The 20,250-nt window shown below is 48.6% G+C and overlaps 1 protein-coding gene across 1 annotated transcript; it reads left to right on the top strand.

The window, feature by feature from the left end:
- Nucleotides 1-1,482: 1,482 nt before the first annotated feature.
- LOC142570707 (uncharacterized) lies at nt 1,483-2,487 on the top strand. Its single transcript, XM_075679056.1, has one exon. It carries the CDS (start codon nt 1,483-1,485, stop codon nt 2,485-2,487), a length of 1,005 nt encoding a protein of 334 aa, XP_075535171.1.
- Nucleotides 2,488-20,250: the final 17,763 nt, after the last annotated feature.

Raw genomic sequence — 20,250 nt, 5'->3', positions numbered from 1 at the left:
TGGCGAACATGCCTACTGCAGCGGCACTGCACACCACGATCAAGGACAGCACAGGATGTCTATTTGTAATTCGAACGGCCATGAGACCGGCAACTGCAATGCAAAGATGTCTGTGGCGGCTAAGAGAGAGGTGCTGAAGCGTGACAAAGGGTGCTTCCGGTGAACAACAAAAGGGCACGAGGCAAGAGAGTGCCGTAAAGCTAAGTGGGCTCAGGTGTGCGCATTGCAAGGGCAGACATTTAACGACAATGTGCGACCATGACTTTAGGAGACGCCGCAACACTGATGAAGGGGACGCATCTTCGTCACCGGTGATTGAGCAAACCACGTGTTGAAGTCCTCATTAGGCACGGGAGATGACTTGATGTGCACTGGAGAGCAGCAGCTTCTCCTACAGACAGCGCGAACATGGACAGAGGGTCCACATGAATGTACACTTGTCAGGCTTCTCCTGGATGGTGGCAGTCAGCGAACCTTCATCCATCGCACCCTATCCGAAAAGCTGCAGTGAAAAGGGCTGGGAGAAGAGGAGCTTAAAATATTTGCCTTTGGTGAGCAATCAGCCATAACACGCACAAAAGCGCGTCGAGTGGAGCTGTGGCTCACAAGCCAGTACGACGGAAAAGGGGTGCAAGTGGAAGCGCTGGAGGTTCCTTGCTTCTGTGCAGATATCATGGCTACTCCATCAAATTCTGTTCTACTTCAACTTTCAAGATTTCACTTCCAAGTCGCAGACGCCTCGCGGGGCGGCGAAAGTGAAAATATTGACCTTTTGATAGTGTTACGTTTCGCCTACAACGCGCGGTATAGCCGGCGCGGATGCAACGGACGCCGGGGCTTCGTTCAAAGCGGCGGACATTTTGGCCCGTTCAGCGCCGCCGATACGCCTCCCCGCTAAGCGCGTCCAGGCATGTTTCAATGCCACGTGTCTTCAAGTGTGCGTGTGTGTGTGTGTGTGTGCATGTTGGTGCCCACGCTTGTCAAAGCGCGGCAGCCGGGGAGAGGAGCTCCCCAAGTGTGAAGCGAGGAGGTCTGATCGGCGCCGGCCCGGCGGATGCGTCACTACACTCGTCCCAACGTGTCTCTCAGCCTGTCCGTGCCGCGCATCACGTGCGCCTCTGACGAGGCGTTCCTTCTTCCCCTCGACTCCGAGAGTATAAGAGCAGCTGCTCCCGGACGCCGAGAGAGGCTCCGATTTCTTCAGTTGAGTTACGTGCTCTCCCGTCTCTCCACTTCGGTCGCCCTCACCGCCCGCTCTTTTGCGATGCTAGAATAAACAAGTTGTTCTGTTACCAGTCGACTCATGCTTTGCCGGGACCTTCGGATGCTTCCAGTTGAGCCCCAGGCCGCCAGGCCAACGCTACCCTTGGGGCTTGCAACCCATTTGTAACAACGGGTGTCAGCGCTGAGATTCCAACAATAGGCGCTGATCATTACTGGGAAATTGTCACGGGATCCACTAAGCGTCTCAGCTCCAAATTGATGGCAGTGGAGACTGTATTCGGATGGACACTCCAGGGCCACGTCGGCACAAGGAAGTCAACAGGAGTCTGCTCCTCGGCTGCTGGCGTGATGCGGATAGGAGTGAGTGAACAAATTTACAAGAAAATATCAGCACAGCTAAAGTCTTTCTGGGAGCTCGAGCACATCGGTATGAAGGAACATGAGCCAGTTCGTCACGAGGACGCGGCCCTTCAGCACTATAAAAAAACCGTCAACTTTGAGAATGGCCGCTATAAGGTGTCGTTCCCTTGGAATTCGATGGTTTACGAGCTTGGCGACAACTACGAGTGCGCAGCAAGGCGTCTTAAAGCACAGACAAAGCACCTCTTGGAAGGAGATTCGCTGATTAGGGAATACGACGCCTGCATAAAAGACTACATAGAAAAGGGCTATGCAGAGCCAGCCAAGAAGGATTACGGCACGTCGGAAGGTCCGGTGTACTATATGCCACATCAAGCAGTTGTTTGTCGCGAAAGCCAGACGACAAAACTGAGGATAGTATTTGATGCATCATCATGTGCCAAAAATCGACTCTCACGGAACAATGTTTTGGAAAGTGGCCCAAACCTAAACCCAGAGCTCATTGATCTGCTGATCAATTTCCGCACTTACAACATTGCCATCGTTGCGGATATTGAAAAGGCCTTTCTCCAAATATCTCTATCAGAGGGCGATCGGAGCGCTGTGCAGTTCCTCTGGTACGCTATGACGCCAAAGAAAGGGGAAGAACTTACAGCTGTGGTGACCTATCGCAAGACTCCCGTGCCGTTCGGTGTCAGGTCGAGCCCATTTCTCTTGGCTGCCACGTTGCAGCACCATCTTGAAGGCCTGCCGGAACGGTATGCTGAAACTGCGGGTATTCTGCGCACGCATCTTTACGTGGATGACCTTGTAACTGGGGTTGACAGCCTTGACAAGGGTAAAGTCTTGTGCCAGGAATCCAAAGATATATTGTCTCAAGCAGGGATGCGGCTACACAAGTGAATGTCGAACGACCGCGATCTCGTCAACTTCTTGGAGAATGGCAATGTGGAGAGAACGAACGCTGATGCTGGACATGCTGCAGCTATAAAGGTATTGGGAGTAGGTCGGAATGCTCAGACTGACCACTTTGAATACAACCTAACTAGCCGACAACCTAGACGACAAAGCCTAGCCGACAACAAGAGATTTGTGCTGCAGGTCTCGGCAAGAATTTTAGACCCTTTTGGATTTATTGCTCCCACAACATTATGCGTAAAGGTAATGTTCCAGAAGTTGTGGGAGCTGGGAAGTGGTTGGGACGATCCCTTGCCTGAAACATTGCAGCCTGAGTGGGACTGCTGGTGTAGGGAGCTTCCATGCATTGAAGGGGTGTCTATTCCAAGACTGATAGCGGCAGACTTTAGAAACGATGATACGGAGAAAGTGGTGCATGTTTTCTGTGACGCAAGCCCGAAGGCCTATGGTACTTTCGCATATATCGTGACCAAGTCTCCGTTCGGACTAACAAATGTCAGCTTGGTCATGGCTAAATCAAGAGTGGCCCCTTTGAAACGCCTCTCGCTACCCCGATTGGAGCTGATGGGAGCCGTTATTGGCGCGCGACTATGCCACTACGTTGCCAAGGCGTTGGATCTGAAGAACGTTGCTACCATCATCTGGACTGACTCTACAGTAGCTATGTACTGGATCAAGGGAAACTCTGCCAGATGGAAGCCCTTCGTGGCAAATCGAGTCTCAGAGTTACAAGCGCTGACAGATCCCAGGGATTGGAGACACTGCCCAGGCTCCGACAACCCCGCTGACCTAATCACCCGCGGCATTCTCCCATCGGCCCTGCGGGAAAGCCAACTGTGGTGGAAAGGACCCCGTTGGCTTCAAAAGGATGACACGTGTTGGCCAACGATAAGTGAGCCGAGCTCGAAAGTTGGGGACTGCCAAATGGAAGAGCGAAAGGTGACGGTGATGCCCATAGTATCATCGTCATCCATGGCAATTTTCAACGTTGAGAATTATAGTTCATTCAGCAGAGTTGTGTGAGTAACCGCGTGGGTCCGCCGCTTTGTCGACAACTGCCACAACAAAGAAGGAAGGACGATCGGCCCATTACGAGCTGAAGAAGTAATCAGCGCCGAAAGATGCTGGTTGGCTAAAGCTCAAGAAGATGCGTTCAGCGACGACATTTCAAACCTGAAGAATCAAAGACCGCTGCACAAGAGATCTCCTGTTTTGCCTTTCAACCCGTACTTCGACAAAGAAGGCCTCATGCGAGTTGGTGGACGCTTGCAATTCAGTGATAACAACGAAGAGACTAAGCATCCCATCTTTCTCCCTGGCAATCACCCCCTCACGTCACTGCTCATACGGAAGGAACATTTGAGAATTCTGCGCACGGGCGAGCGCGATACTTTAGCACAGCTGCGAGAATCGTACTGGATTATCCGAGGACGTCAGGCTGTAAAGAAAATTATCAAGCAGTGCCTCGTCTGTCACAAGCAAAGTTGCCCTCCAGCTACGGAACCAGTAGCACCACTTCCAGCTGACAGAGTGACAAAGGGAAACCCGTTCGACATCGTTGGCGTCGATTTTGCAGGGCCATTGATTTGTCAACAGTCACGCGACAGCAAAATATGCTACATCGCTATTTTCACCTGTGCTGTGACACGTGCCGTCCACCTTGAGCTCGTCAGCGACCTGTCGGCTACAGCCTTGCTCTTGGCCTTTAAACGCTTTGTAGCACGCCGTGGAATTTGCTCGACGGTCTATTCGGACAACGCGCTCACATTCAAGCGTGCAGCCAGGGATCTAAAGGCAATGTTCATGCTGTTGCAAGTCGAAGAATTGCAGTCATACTTCCCCGGAAACCAGATCAGATGGAAGTTTATTGTTGAACGGGCAGCTTGGTGGGGTGGATTCTGGGAACGGATGGTGCGATCTGTGAAAGTAGCATTGCGAAAGGTGTTAGGTCGGAGCAGCTTGAGTTTCGAAGAACTGAACACCGTTCTTTATGAGATGGAGGCCGTGATCAACTCACGCCCTTTGACTTTCATATATGATGATGCTCAAGAGCCGGAACCACGGTCACCGGCTCACTTCCTTGTCGGAAGAAAGTTGATGACTCTTCCTCCACACCTGCTGCCGGACGAAATTCCTGGCGGTGGCATGCATCTCTCACGACGCTGGAAGTACCGGACTGCCATGGCCGATGGTCTCTGCAGACGGTGGCGGAAAGAGTACTCATTGGAGCTCAGATCGGCACATATGTGCCGACCAACGACTTGGAGTGATCTGAAGAAAGGCGCCTTGGTACTCCTGAGGGAAGACCGCTTGAAACACCACATGTGGAAGACCGCCAGAATTAAGGAAACATTTAAGGGTAGAGACGGCAGGGTGCGGTCCTGCAAACTGGTATTAACTGGGGGAACTGAGGTAAAGCGACCGATACAGCTGCTGTATCCATTGGAGATTATGGAGCAGTGAGCTCAATAATAGTTCGCTCATCCGGGGGAGGTTGTTATATATCCTCCATTCTAGAGCCAAAACACTGATGACACCTTTTCACCTTCCCCACAATGCACTCACACCATCAACACTTTCCATACTTTCCATAAACAAGAAGTGAGATAGAAAAATCAATTACATTTTCATTGACTCAGTACTTGCTGCTTCTGAAGCAGGCATCGAAGCAATCATGCTATACGCTGCTACATGCATAGGTCTTGCGTGATGCAGGTCCTGCTATGCACTGTACACGGGGCACACGTTGCAAACAGATTTATTTTTGCAGTGCTCAGGTATAAGGACACACTGACTCAAACATGACTGCGTTGTCACGTATGCTTCAGTGCGTCAGTGTTCTTGATTGCTACACGAGCGATTTATCCCCAACTTGCCCAAAAGACGGATGCACTTGAAAGAAGCGAGTGAAGGAGTACAGTGAACTTGTACTGAACTGAATTCACATGCCGAATAGAAGAGCGCAGTGTCAGCTGAAACGGGCGGCACGGCTGATTATGTAAGTACTTCCCATAGTTCGGCTACTAGTGCCTTTCGCTTTCGGAACTTATCTTTGCCACTGGAAACAGCGCAGAGCTTGCCCGTTCAACTTGAGTCACCCGACACCACACGAAACACGCCGCGGTTGACCAACCCAAGTTGCACACGGTTCATTCACCACATCACACGAAGTCAGGAGTGCCAAATTTTAAATCACTGCAGCAACAATCGGGCCTGAAAATTCATTTCCTTCGACAGAGTTTCTCAGCTGAGTTCGTTCACTCGCCAGTTACGAATTCGATGGACGCGCGAGGCCTACGCGCGACGTAAACATCGACGGTAGGTGAGTGCTGATTATCCAGACTTCGGAGCTCGTAAACATGTTTCCTTTCGTTTTGAGCACGACAAAATACACATACAACAAGCACAGGCGTTGCGACAATCGCGATTCGGTTGGCTGTTTTAGCAGACGATCGCATTGAGCCTGGTGGAACCCAGTGGGCAGGTTGGATTAGTCGGCGTTGTTCGTAGTGGCTTCGGATCCACGTCGCACTGCCACAACCCACGGTCGTCGGTCGGTGGTGTCGTTGTCGGCCTACTATTACAGCACTGTCTTTCAGGAACACTGTCGCGCGCGTCGTGCGTCCAAAGAACTCGGACGATCGTTGGTTCCGGCACCTTCGCATGGGCGGCCATCATAGGCGTAGCAGCCGGAGGCTACGCATCCTCCGATTGGTTGACGCCTGCGACGCGTCACAGCCTCTCATTGATGCACGCCGGCGCAGCTTCGCCTCGCGTCGGCCAACTTCTAGCATCGATACTAGACATAATCGCTGCGCGTAGTCACGCATCGCCGTGTTACCGTCCGACGCTTTTGATGCTTCGGCGCGTGCCGAAGCTTTCCGACGCGTGCCAGTGGTTGTGGCATAAGCCACAAAATGTGTCGCCGTCATAAGATACGTGATAGTCAAGTTCTGTGCGACCAGCCCGTGATAATTAATTTTTGCATTGGTATGAATTTTTTGGAACCTATTACGCTGTCAACAAATAAGGCGAACGTGGAAGAGGCATGCAAAGAAGGAGTTACCTGTACCATTGAGAACCTTATTACAAGTGTACTGGAATCATCTAAGTACACGTTTACATGAGCACAATAAGCGTACGGATTTCGACATGGAACTTGAGCGACTTCGAACGATTCGCAGAAGGGCCGAGAGACGATACAGGTTGTTGGATACGGAAGGCTTTCCTGGCATCACTCAAGTTCCCCGACCACATCCAATCGCCGTCGCATTCCAATTATGGTGCGCCGGGGCGCGTCTACCACGTTACCGGACACGTCAGACAGGTTGGCGACCCCCACCTCATGCGTCACACGTCGAGCTGTTCTCTCCCCCCTGCTTGACTCTTCCTGAAAGTGCAAGGGGAGGCTGGCATGGTGCGAGGTAGTTGATCATGGACCCGAACAAAGATGTTTTGCGGCTCTGGAAGGTCGTTCGAGAACAGCCCGTCTCCTCCAGCTGAGCGCTTCCAGGCGAGGAGGCGACGCCCGAGGCAAGTCAACCCTCGGACAATGGAGCCCTTGGAGCGTCCCCATTGGCCGAATGTGACGGCAGTGGCACAGGCGCCAACCATTGGAGGAAAATGATGACACCTGAGCTGGCTCGACGATTGGCCGAAAATGACGTGAACCCGAGAGACCGAAGGGGTTAAAAGTGAGAGACCGGGAGAAGAGTTCTTTATCATTCTTGCCACAGGCCGCAGCGTCTGATTTACTGCCGGCCGTCAATTACTTTATGACTGTTCATTACTTTATGTTATTACTGTAAATAATGTAAATAAACCATCAGTTCTCTAAATTCTTCTCAACGTCGGCCAACTCTAGCATTCAACAGCAAGATCTAATAACTGGTGGCATCGGTAAAGATGAACCTTCGTCCAAAGAAGTCCTGAAGAACTGGGAATAGCGAAGAAAGAGCTTTTGACCAAGGGGGTCCTGAGGAACCGGGAACAGCGGACCGATGGACTGGATGCCGTGGTGCTGCATCCGTGGGTGAGTGCGTGGTTTCTTACTTTTGATCCGCCAGACTTGAAATTTCGCGTGTTTATTTTGATGGTTCTAAGAATCGGTAATTTGTTGCATATTTTATGTTTGCACAAATTATTTAAGGAAAACAGTTCTAACCACTAGTCGGGGGCCGCTGCCATGGATCTTAGAAGGTTGACGAAGTCCGACCATTACCGTCCATTACTTTATGACTGTTCATTTCTTTATGTTATTATTGTAAGTAATGTAAATAAACCTTCAGTTCTTTAAATTCTTCTCAACGTCGGCCAACTCCCGCACTCAACGGCAAGGTCTAATAAGGTGCACCAAGTCAATTCATGACTTTAGAGTCACTCGACGTATACAGAATAAAATCTAACGCCGTATTGAGAGACTGGAGGAACAACGGTGGAAGAGGTCTGCGAATCACTTGATCCCCGCAAGCCACTGTCTATCATATGGAGGACGGTGCGCGGCCTTGGGTCGTCTCCACAGCAACGACGCCCATTTTGTGCGCTAGCACTCCATCAAGGCCACTCGCAGGTTGATATAGCCGAAGATTTCTGTGTGAAGATTGATGGCAGTCTGGTCACCATCAATAGCAAAATTCTGGGTGAGGTTCCTGCGACACGCTTCCCAGAATTGAATGTGTCCTTCTCACTTGAGGAATTGGACGCTGCTCTGGCCACATGCAGGCGCTCATCGTCGTCACGGCAAGACGGCATCACCTAGGCTGCTTTATGCCACCTAGGTGAAGATGGCTGAGGTTGACTTCTGGATTGTTACTACCGGTCATGGAATGACGGCGTCGTTCCAGAGCGGTGGAAGTCCAGTCCATTGATACCACTCCTGAAGCCTGGAAAGTCGCCACTTGACCTTGTCCTGCCGACCCATTGCGCTGTCCGGCTGCGTTGGGGAGGTCATCTAAAGAATGATTCTTACACGCCTGGAGTGGTATCTTGAGCGCCACAACGTATACCGCGACGCCATGGCTGGGCTTAGAAGAGGCCGTTCATCTATTGACATCGTCATCGACCTCTTGACGTCTATACAACAAGAAAAACACCGCAAGCGTATATCGGTTGAACTTTTCCTCGATGTGAAAAGCGCCTATGACAATTTAACGCATGAAGCCATTGTTGATCCCCTCGAAAATAAGGCAATTGGTGGACGCGTATTTCGGTGGATTCGGAGCGATCTGTTCAAAAGATCCCTCTTTGTACACAGTGCAGCTGGCCGAACCGCTGACCATTACACTTGCTGTGGCGTCCCACAGGGTGAGACTCTTAGTCCCACTTTATTCAACCTTGCAATCCTTGGACTTGCCGACGTTCTACCACATACAGTAAACCTTTCCATATATCCTGACGACATATTCATATGGGACTCGGCAGTTACACGTCTCCAGGTGCATGTACGGCTCCAAAAACCAGTGACCCTAACATCATCATACCTGCATGCTCAAGGCCTCGGCATTTCAACTGAGAAGTGCGCCTTAGTCGCTTTTACCCACAAGCCCATGACCTGGTACCCCATTTCTATAGACCACCAAACAATTTCATGCGCAAAATCTCACCGATTCCTAGGCGTTATTATCGACAGAGACCTTTCATGGAGCCCCCACATCTCATACTTGAAGAAGATGCTTACTTCTATCGCCCATATACTAAGGTTTCTTGCCGGTAAAACGTGGGCCACATCCGTGGCATCTATGCTTCAACTATATAGGACGCTCTTCCTAGTATTCTTTCGATATAGCACACCATACCAGTGCTGTATGGCTGTCGACCCGCTCCGGGCGCATGTTCGCCATATATCCAGAGTCCCTGACCACTATCTCGCTCGCTTGCCTGAGAAAAGACCCAAAACAGCGTTCTCCAGATCAGTTGCGGATAACCGGCACTCATTGTCGTTGAGGCACTCACCCGCAACAAGAACGCCGTCCCCGCTGTGGTGCTTGAAAAAGCCCCCTGTGTACCTTTGTGTTCTAGGAATAGCGAAGAAAGCTGGCCTGACCACCACGGCTTTCAAGCAGATCACATTGGAACTTGTGCATTGTTCATACGCTAACCGGATCCATGTTTACGCGGACGGTTCCGTCTCGGAAACTCGACGGGCGCCACTGTTATACGATCTCAATTAGTCGTCACCAAGTATACGTTGTTACACGTAATGACATCTACAGGTTCCGAACAAGCCGCTCTTAGCGCTGCTGTAGAATACATTGAAAAAGAACCGCCTAACAAATGTTCAATATTTTGTGATTCGAAAGCAGCCCTCCAGAGCTTGCGAGGTTTGCGAGCTTGCGTGCCCCAGTGTTTATCACTGGGTCAATCACCATGGCTTATTACACGAAACATTGGTAGACTGCTGGATCCTCGGTACGCAATTGCCACTTGCGCTCGCCTGCACGAGCCTGTTCTTGTGCCCGGGTTGCCGCATCGGCACGGCATAGATGAGCTCGTTTCCGGTTCTGCTCGCGGCATTGCTGATCGAAAGCAGCCTGCTCCTCAGGAGTACGTATGACGCGTTGCTTACCCATGTTGCAACCGTAGAGAAACTGTTGCGCACGCGCTCGGCTGCGACGGAGAACAACGACGTCACTGCTGGTGCAGTCAATCGCGAGCCTCTTTTTTTCGCGCATGTGCATTGGGTTGCGCTGGTGGAGTTTTTGGCGTACGGGAAACAGACGGATAGACGGGAAGACGGACGGATGAATCGGCTCTCTATATACAGCGCGGCTGAAAAAATGGTGAGGAAAAGACCTCTGTAATGCTGTCTTTACAGATTGCTTGTTCGCTCCATACACTACACACAGAATGTGCTTGCTTGCTAAGATCAACGGGTCGTTTACTGCTGCTTTAATGCATTAAAATAGCAGGAGCCTCATTATATTTTTCAGTGTCATATGCTTATATAGTTGGCGGCGGAGAAAGGTAAAACAAATGCTGACTTGTGCGTATTAATCTATACAGGAACGCATTGACAAGCATTCCAGTCACATGCGAAATAAAGGTGCCACTACAGCAGAATTCCGGCAGACTACAGCATATTACAGTAAACTCCAGTGTATTCCATCCCAACCAAAGGTTCCGGCTGAAACCCATACTGGCTGTGGGCCCAAGTTCTTTGCTATTTCGATCATTAAGTCTCTTTTTTCAGAGAATTCAAACTTGGCTGGTCATCGTACACGTGTTTGACCCTGATGGTGGCTGCACTGGTTGCATAAAACCTAATAAAGAGACCAGAGCTCTTCAATTAAACACATTGCATAGTAACCTTATGGTAAGCTTATAGGTTGAAGGTAGCTCCAGTCGAGGTGAAGCAGCACGATCCTCTTCACCATGGGAAGCTTTATTGCCAAGATAGAATGTTTATGCATGAACATTTTTGAGCCACTATACATTAAATCAAGAATTCAGCAAGTTGCAAGCAAAAGGTACAGTCATGAAAGAAAAACAGGCTGTTTCAGTACCATGAAGATCCAACAAAAGGGGAAATAAAAGATACAGCGTCCTTGAAAAAAAAATATTCTGCGCTAGAAGAAAACTAAGAGAACAGGCTCGCTTCATTCAGGAAGGGATATTCTACAATGGATCATATCCATGCCATCAATCAAGTAACCGAGAATCTGTAGAATACAATCAACCTCTCTATATCCTTTTATTGATAATGAAATGGCATTTGATTCAATAGACATACCGGCAGTCACAGAGCCATTACGTAATAAAGGAGTACAGGAGGCATCCGTGAATGCCTTGGAAAATATCTGCAATGATTCCACAAATACCTTGATTCTCAACAAGAAAAGTAAAAATATACCTATAACGAAAGGGGTCAGGCAAGGAGATAATCTCTCCAATGCTATTCACTGCATGCTTGGAAGACGTATTCAAGCTATTAAAGTGGGAAGGCATAGGATTTAGGGTTAACGGTGAAAATGTGAGAAACCTTCGGTTTGCAGAAGACATTGTCCTGTTCGACAATACTGGGGGCAAATTGCAACAGGTTATTGAGGACCCCAAAACGGAAAGCATAAGAATGGAGTTGAAGATCAATATGCAAAAGACAAAGATAATGCACAACACCCTGGTAATGGAACATGAGTTCAAGATCGCCAGTCCGTCTCCAGAGTCTATGAAGGAGTACGTTTACCTAGGTCAATTACTCACAGGGGATCCTGACCCTGAGATGGAAATCTACGGAAGAAAAAGGGGTTAGAGTGCATGCGGCAGATATTGCCAGACACTGACTGGAAACTTACTGTAAAACACGTTGCGGGGCTAGTTGGGGCATAGCTTTCAAAAGATGAAGCGCCAACATTGACAGCGCACTAAGAAGGAAAAAGAAACTTACCACCATCATTAAAAGAAAGGTGTACAAACAATACACTCTACCGGCGCTAACATACGGGGCAGAAACTTAGAGGTTGACAAAGTTCGAGAACAAATTAAGGACGGCGCAAAGAGCGATGGAACGAAGAATGTTAGGAGTAACGTTAAGCGACAGGAAGATAGCGCTGTGTATGAGAGAGAAAATAGGGATACCCGATATTCTAATTGACACTAAGAGAAAAAAGAATTTGAGGAAGATTAAGCTTCGCCTTTAAGAGTGGAACGCGATAGCATTCGAAGATTCCTGACTGCCATCTCACGCTTCCTGGCAACTGCAGCTTATGTAACTGTAATGGTTACCGGGAAATGCTGTCGGCGAACGCTATGCACGAAGGCGAGCTTTCTAGTAGAAACGCGGCCTCTTGCGTGGGCGATGATGCGGCGGAGGCGAGCGCCATCTAAAAAAGCTGCAAGGAACCGGGCGCACCGCTCTGTGGTCTCCGAGATTTGCACGCACCGGCGCGCAAATCTCGGACGCCGTGGCCGGTCAATGTATGGTAGAAACGCTGGAAAGTTGTTTGTGTTTGAGTTTTCGGGTAAGAGAATTGTGTTTTCTCCGTATACTCAAATTGCAATCCGATGCTGTAATATCTGCAAGTTGTGTGTAAGTCGTTCTTAACGATTGTTCAGACGTTTTTTGCTTTGATAAAGTCTATTAGTCAAGTAACTTCTTCGCCTTAGACGGAGGGCCTGCGTGGTCGAGTATGCGCGCTTGGATTTGCAGAGTTCGGAATGATTTTTGCTATAACAACGGTTAGTGCTGGACGCCGACGCCGCATTTTCTACGATACGGGGCCCTTAACGCTTTCGCGTTAAAATGGGGATGGGCAGGCCATATAATGCGCAGGATAGATAACAGATGGAGCATTAGAGTTACAGAACGGGTGTCAAGAGAAGGAAAGCGCAGTTGCGGATGGCAAAAAAGTAGAGGGGGGGGGTTATGAAATTAGGAAATTCGCAGACGCAAGTTGGAATCAGTTGGCACAGGACAGGGGTAATTGAAGATCGTCGGGAGAGGCCCCCACGTTAAGTGGACATAAAGTACGCTGACGTTGGTGATGATGATGAACTTAACTTGGGAGCGGGCCAACTGCAAATTTCGACGTTGGCTAAGTTAAATGTGGGAATGTGCCAACATGAAATTTCAGGTGTCTACATCAATTTGGGATGGCGCAACTTGAAATATGGGGTGGGTGAACTTAATTGTGAGAGTGGGCCAGCCTAAGTTTGGACATGGGCCAAGTTGAAAAATGGGGGTGGGCCAGGCTGAAATTTGGGGCTGGCCCATCTGAAATTTAATGGGGGTGGGCAAACTAAAATTTACGAGTGGGCCAACTCGAAACTTAGTGGTGAGCCGACTCAAATTTGGGGATGGCGAAATTAAAGTTTGATTGTGGGCCAGCTCAAATTTAGGGGTGGGGCAACTTGAGTTGCGAGGTGCACCTACTTGAAATTTGGGATTGGCACTATACTGAAGCGTGAGGTTGGATCAACTTGAAATTTGGCGGTGGACGTACGTAATTTGGGTGTGGGCCAATTCGAGATTTCGGGTGGCCTAATGTCCAATTGAACGCTGCTCAGCGTCCTTCGACTTATGAACACCTCGTGGGCAAGCGAGCGTGCTGAGACGCTTGGTGTGCTTTCATTGGGCCTCACCGAAGCGCAGTCTGAACGCAGGCGAGAGTGCAGGGAACTAGAAGCAATTCAGCGCAACGAGCGGCAGGGGCCGCGCCTTGCGGCGCGTGTCACCCGCAGTGGCACCCGAAGCGGTGGAGCTGCCGTCAACCACTCTTGAAGGCGATCGGTCTGGGCACGCTCGACCATTGCATTTCAGCGGTGTGATTCGGTTGCGGCTTTTTGCTATGCGGCTACTTGCATCAATGAGTGCAAAGCAACTTCTCAACCACTGCTACGCTCCAGGGTACGCCCGAAATAACAGTGCGAAGAAGCTGTCGCTATCCAAGGCGCCTGCAGACCCGGAACGGAAGTGCACGTGGGAGAGAAACCTAGATAGAGCTGGCAAGCCGCTAATAACAGACTGCATGGTATGTTAACTGATGTGAAAAGTGAAATGATGAAGGAGGTTTGCTTTACCCCTCGGTGGAACTGTTCCGTTTTATCGCAAAGCTTGAAGACATTTTCATAAATTGCTTTAGCGCACAAAAAGTTCATCGGGAAAGTGTAATGAACACCCTGCACATGATTCAGTGTGCCGCTCCCTTGAAGGTGGGATACAGAGCTCATGCAGAGAGCCTGACTCCTCGCATAGTCAGCTTTTATGTCACCGTACGGCTACGCTTTTTATCAGAGGTTTGAACAAAGCACATATTCTGTCAAAATGAAAGGCAGCCCAGCACCTGAAGCTAAGCAGACTGACTAAGCTCAATTTCTACACTGCTTGTTAATGTTAAGTGCATTAAAGCTCTGAGGATTATTCTTGTGCTATTGCAGAGCGCCTGCAATAAAATTGTATGGGACAGAGAAAGCAGTTTCGAAGTTCCTTCTTTCTTTCTGCTCGTCATATTCCGTCTTCTGTAGCACGTGCTTTAAAATGAAGTGCTTTCTCGTGTAAACATTAAATCCGCCTTAATCGGCCGCATTTCTGTGCATGTGCACCCTAGCAGATACTGTAAACAAGGTGTCTTTTGCGATCGCGAACATCATGCGAATGTTTGATCCCGCGAATAAGTATTGCTTCGTAAAATTTAGTACTGGCAAATTCTTCCGGTATTGCCATCTAGCCCACGGTGATCTAGCCCGAGTTGGTGACTAAGCGTGAAAAATAAAAAAAATTGCAGCGCATCGACTGTACTTTGTCTGCTACTGGTTTCGCTTGTAAGACACGCCCGGAATCATACGGTCAGCTCAAACACCTCTGCGCACATAAAGTACCCAAAAAATAATTGCAAACCCAAGCTGAATTGCGTTAAAACAGCAGCTGTACATAACCAAACACGCTTTCTATTTTTGTGTGCCACGTACGCTGCAGAGGCGAACCAGGGCAAAGCCACCTAGAAAGATATGTAAGGCCACCACATCACCTCCTCTCCCCTGTCAATACGTCACGAGAGTCTGATGGTAGCGGTGGATGAGGGAGCGCTGCGTTTCTAGAACGCGGCGCGTGTTCTGAAAACAAATTTTCTCCGTGGCTGCAACGCTAGAGCGGCAACGCGTGGAGCATTTGCTTGGTGGCTTTGGTGGGGCATGCTGCACCGTAAACGCGATTGCTTTTCTTCGATTGTGCGTGGTTCGTCGTACACGGAAGTGCAACGATGCCTGGCTGTTGTTGCGCACCCAACTGCAAGTCCAATTATGACGGAGGACAAAGTGTCCGAGTGCACAAGTTCCCATCTGACCGAGCCACTCGGGAAGCATGGACGAGAGCAGTTCCTCGGAAGGACTTCTCGCCAACGAAGTACACAGTGGTAAGTATTTCTTCCCTCTATTGTTATTCTGGGTTTCCAGACGAATAGGTTCCGTCAGCATAGTGCGCAATGCATTCGTGCACGCGTGCACAATAGATGGGTCTCTGCACCTGTCGACGCACTTGTAAATTCAACATTTTCGTCGAGCTTCATACCTGTAACGGCTTGCTTATTTTTTATTTCAGCTCTGTGAAAAGCATTTCTTGCCATCGGATTACTTGAAGACGACATCTTACACGGACGTCAAGACAGGAAAAGTGGTCGAAGTTGCCATGAAAAACATCCGTCTGAAGAAAACTGCAGTTCTGAGCTTGTTTCCCAATTGCCCTGTCTATTTATCGCGTCCGCAAGTGTGCGTTCGAGAAGCGCCGGCTGCCAAAAGAGCGCGCTTGGAAGCCACACATTTGCAAAAAGCAACAATGCTTTCTCAGCAAACCCAAGCAGAAGAGGACGCCAAAAATCTGGTTGGTAGCTTTGCGGACTTGCTGATGGCCTTGCCAAGCTTTCAGTGTTCGAACTTCTGGACAGTTTTGAACAAGGGCTCCAAGGTTTTCTTTTTGGACTTGTCACTTCAATCTGCTCCTGCAGTCCGTACTTCGGTGATCGTGTCCACAGACCTGCGCGTCGAAGTATTTTTTGGTGAAACGGGTGTGAGGAAGTGTGGTGATGTTTTAGTTCCTGAAAAGCTGTGCGACTTGAGAGATTTGAAAAGTGTGTTACACATGATCGAACAGACACATAAGAATATCAGTACTGAGCGTTCTGAAAGGCCCGTCATCTACTGACATTGTTTTCGACATTGCTAGAGGAAGTAAGTGGAAAACATTTCGCATGCGAGTTGCAAGAATAGCATTTGGAAGTGCTTAAATTCTTGAAGAGTCAAGTTGATCTTGTTTTGAATGATGCTGGCCGATATCCCCCCGATTTATTGGTTTTTGCTAGCCTTTTGTTCACAATTTCACCTCATGCATATAGATTCCTGAGAAGTTCGATGAAGCTTAAGATGCCGCATCCTGATACGATAAGAAGACTGTGTTCATCGTACGATGTACGCCCTGAAACGGAGCAGCAAGAATGTAGCTTTCTTTCCTATGCAAAGCGTATTGTAAGCACATATAAAGAGCATGAAAAGACTGTAACGTTAATGATTGATGAGATTCACCTTCAATCATTTTTTGATTACAAGACTGGGTTGGTTACTGGTGCTGCGGTAAATTCATCGACTGCAGCAAAAACTGCCCACGTATTTATGATACAGAGCCTGCTTTCTTCAAACAAGGATGTTGTACACATCCTTCCTGTGGCACAAATCGATGCTAAGGCGCTGCACGACTTCCTTCAGAAGATTGTTCTTGATCTAGAGGCATCTGGTTTTATAATAATCGCAGTGATCTCGGACAATAACTCCATAAACAGAAAAGCCATGTCCTACTTGGCTAAGCCTGCAAGTGTCAGCATTGTTTACCAGCATCCTGCTGACCCATCACAACCCCTGTTTTTTGTGGTGGACCCAGTTCACATACTAAAGTGTATAAGAAATAACTGGCTGAATCAAAGAAACATTGGCAAATGCATGTACTTTCCTGAACCGAAGAGTGATGAGGCTGAACCAAAGATACTTACAGCATCTTTCAAGGTATTATGCCAGCTGCACGAAGCTGAAAAGCATGAGCTCTTGAAGCTAGCACCAACGCTCACTTTGAAGGCACTGAACCCCTCAAACATGGAACGGCAGAACGTTAAACTGGCCTTAAAGATTTTTAACTCATCTACTGTTGCTGCTCTCAGTGTTGCAACGTTCCAGCATGCAGAGGAAACCTCTCAATATGTCGACACCAATTTGACTTGGTGGAACATTGTTAACGTCAATACGCCAAGAAAAGGACAGCGGTTGCGAGATCAATTGCAAGGTCCAATAGTTTCATCGTCATGTCCTCAACTAGAATTCTTAGAGAGAATAGTTCAATGGCTTGATCACTGGAGAAGCCTCGAACATGACAATGGCCGCTTGACACGTGAAACGCACATAGCTTTCAGCCACACTACCCATGCCTTGCACGAACTTGCCATATACTGTCTCAAAGAGCTTCATTTCGAGTATGTTCTTTTGGGCAAATTTCAAACTGATAGCTTAGAGGATCGCTTTGGAAAGTACCGGCAATTGTCTGGTGCCAATTACCACGTGTCTATAAGGCAGATATATGAATCTGAAAACAAATTGCGTTTGCAGAAGGTTCTGGACCTGCCAGATTTGGACATTCTACTACCACCGAGCGCGAACACGTTGGAGACAAGTGTACATTCAGGAAACGGCCAGTTTCAAGTCACTGTGACCGACTCCGACATTGAGAAAAAAACGTCAAGGCTACCGGCACTAACCTATGTTGCCGGCTATTGTGCCATGCAGCTCTAAAAAAGCTGACATGCGCATCTTGCAGTGAAAGCCTTGTGATGCAAGACGTCGATCTAGATGACCCTGAGAATGCATTAATCACGAAAATGACAAGGGGTGGCCTGAAGTTTCCACGAGCAGTTGTAGTTAATGCTGTACTCTTTACTGAAATTATATTGGACAAGCTCAGGACACCAGAATATGCCGTACGATTTTTCAGCCTTCCTAGGCAGAAAGATACTCTTGTCGGCCTTGTGTTCGCTACCCTTCATGACTTTGAGGATGTCGATGTGTGTGAATTCGGTCATCCTGCACAGGAGGTAATGGGGCATGTTGTAAGTGCTGCAGCGAATACACTGCTGAACAACTTGTGCCGCACAGAAAACGACAAATTGCGCAACGCCAAGAACGACCGAAAATTGCAGACCTTTAAGGCCTGAGATGTTTCTCATTATTTATTTTTTATTCATGAAGCTCTGTTTTGTTGAACATCTACGTATGTTTGTGTTGACAGAACCTTTGTAAAAAGAAACCTGTGGCGTAGCTAGGACTTATTTGCCTACATTATCAAAATTTAAACCCTGCATTTTGGCCAATTCAAATGTTATTTGAGTGTGTTGTGCTACCTGTTTATGATTCGAACTCTCCATGCTACCGCAATCCATTAATTGCATATTTTTCTTTAGGACTGAGAGTAGGCCTCTCGTTTTTTACTTACTTTTCACCATTATCTCAGTATTTTATGAAGACCAATAAGGCCTGCAAACAAGGCGGGTGGAAATAAAATAACCACAAGAAATGGTACAACAAAAACGGAAGCTTATTCTATTTGAGAATTAGTTGTGCGTGACCCTATAATGATAAAATTTTCACAATAAAATTAACCTCGATATTCGTGTGTCTAGCGAGGACTGCTTTACGCAATGCAAGAGTGAGAATGATAATTGTATATGGAATATTTAAAATGTTTGTTTCTGAATGCAGTTCTTAACATTTGTGGATAAAGTATGTTCTGTGTCTTCAATATGCAGTTTTCCTATTTCTTTCGTTCCGTCTAAAGTTGAGTGACTAAGCAGCATGCAGTTTGCTTGTCTTAGTCCCGACGAAACATCACAAGCACAATAAGGCAGGTCGTGTTGCGATACACGCAAAAACAAAAATGTTGCCAATCAAGTAATCTAAAGAAGGTATGAAAGAATGCTGCTTTCTATGGTGGTGCTGACTGCGGTGAACCAGCGGCTCCTCATTATTTTTTGCGTTAGCTATACGTGTCTTGTTTTGGAAACGAAGCATCTGAATTTATAGGTTGCTGTCACTTTAAGGACAGCACTAATTTTCTCATGCCATAGTATCCGCGACGCGCAAAGAGACCCACTGCAAGCGCAACGAACCTAGGCGCGGAGACGCCGACGGCGTCGACTGTCCGGCCCATCCGACTAGCGTGACGTCACACCGGCGTGCGGAGGCCTTACATTGTTTTCTACGTGGCTTTGACCAGGGCGAGCTTTCAAGAGCGGTCGATTGCAGCGCCGCCGCTGCAGGTGCGCCACCGCGCGCGTCAGCGGAGAGGCGCGGTCGTGCCATTGGAAAGTATTCTAGTGCACTGTAGCGAGAGCTTGCGTGGAAAAGGAACGCGCGTATAACGCAGGCTTGTGAGAGCGACGGCCAGGGTGACATGGCGTCGCAGGCGATGCACTTTGCCCTCACACAACGCCTGACCCGCTACTGCGGTAGTTGGCGTTTCCTTTCGTCGACCGCCCTGCTCTGTCGTGGCGCACCCGTGTCCGGCCTTCCGGATTGGTTGGCAAGATTGCATTGGAGGGACCGGACGCGGCCAGAAAATCTGACTATTGTCTACTAAAGCCTAAGCATTCTTTGCCACCGGAAATGACATATGTAGACGCTCCTAAGCTAAAGAAACTGAGTAGGCAAAACTAAGCAACAACGAAGCGACAGCAGCGTCAAACAATGCTAATGTATTAGTAATTATGTGTTTGAAATCACGTAATTTCTGTAGATTTTTTAGGCAGGTACACGACGTCACCCAAGAATGATTATTTTTCTGAGCATTGATGACTGTTTCCCAACGTGGAAGTGCAGAAGGAAATCAGGACATGAACGGGCCAGTGGTGGCGGAGGTTCCCCCTTCACCATTCCCTCCTTCCTCAGACGGAGGCCAGTCCTTGCTTTCTACCCGCCATGGTTGCTTAGTGGCTATGGCGTTGGGCTGCTAAGCACGAGGTCGCGGGATAAAATCCCGTTCTCGGGGGCCGCATTTCGATGGGGGCGAAATGCGAAAACTCCCGTATACTTAGATTTAGGTGCACGTTAAAGACCCCTAGCTGGTCAAAATTGCCGGAGTCCGCCACTACGGCGTGCCTCATAATCAGATCGTGGTTTTGGCACGTAAAACACTATAAAAATGACCTTGCTTTCTGGTGGCGTCTTCGGCAATCCGGACGGCCCAGAGAAACCTCCCTCGTGATGTCACCACAAGCACGTTTAAAGGGG

The sequence above is a fragment of the Dermacentor variabilis genome, chromosome 2 (assembly GCF_050947875.1).
Source record: "Dermacentor variabilis isolate Ectoservices chromosome 2, ASM5094787v1, whole genome shotgun sequence".
NCBI lineage: Eukaryota > Metazoa > Arthropoda > Arachnida > Ixodida > Ixodidae > Dermacentor > Dermacentor variabilis.
Note: the sequence above shows the minus strand (reverse complement) of the source record. Positions and strands in the feature narration are given on the sequence as shown.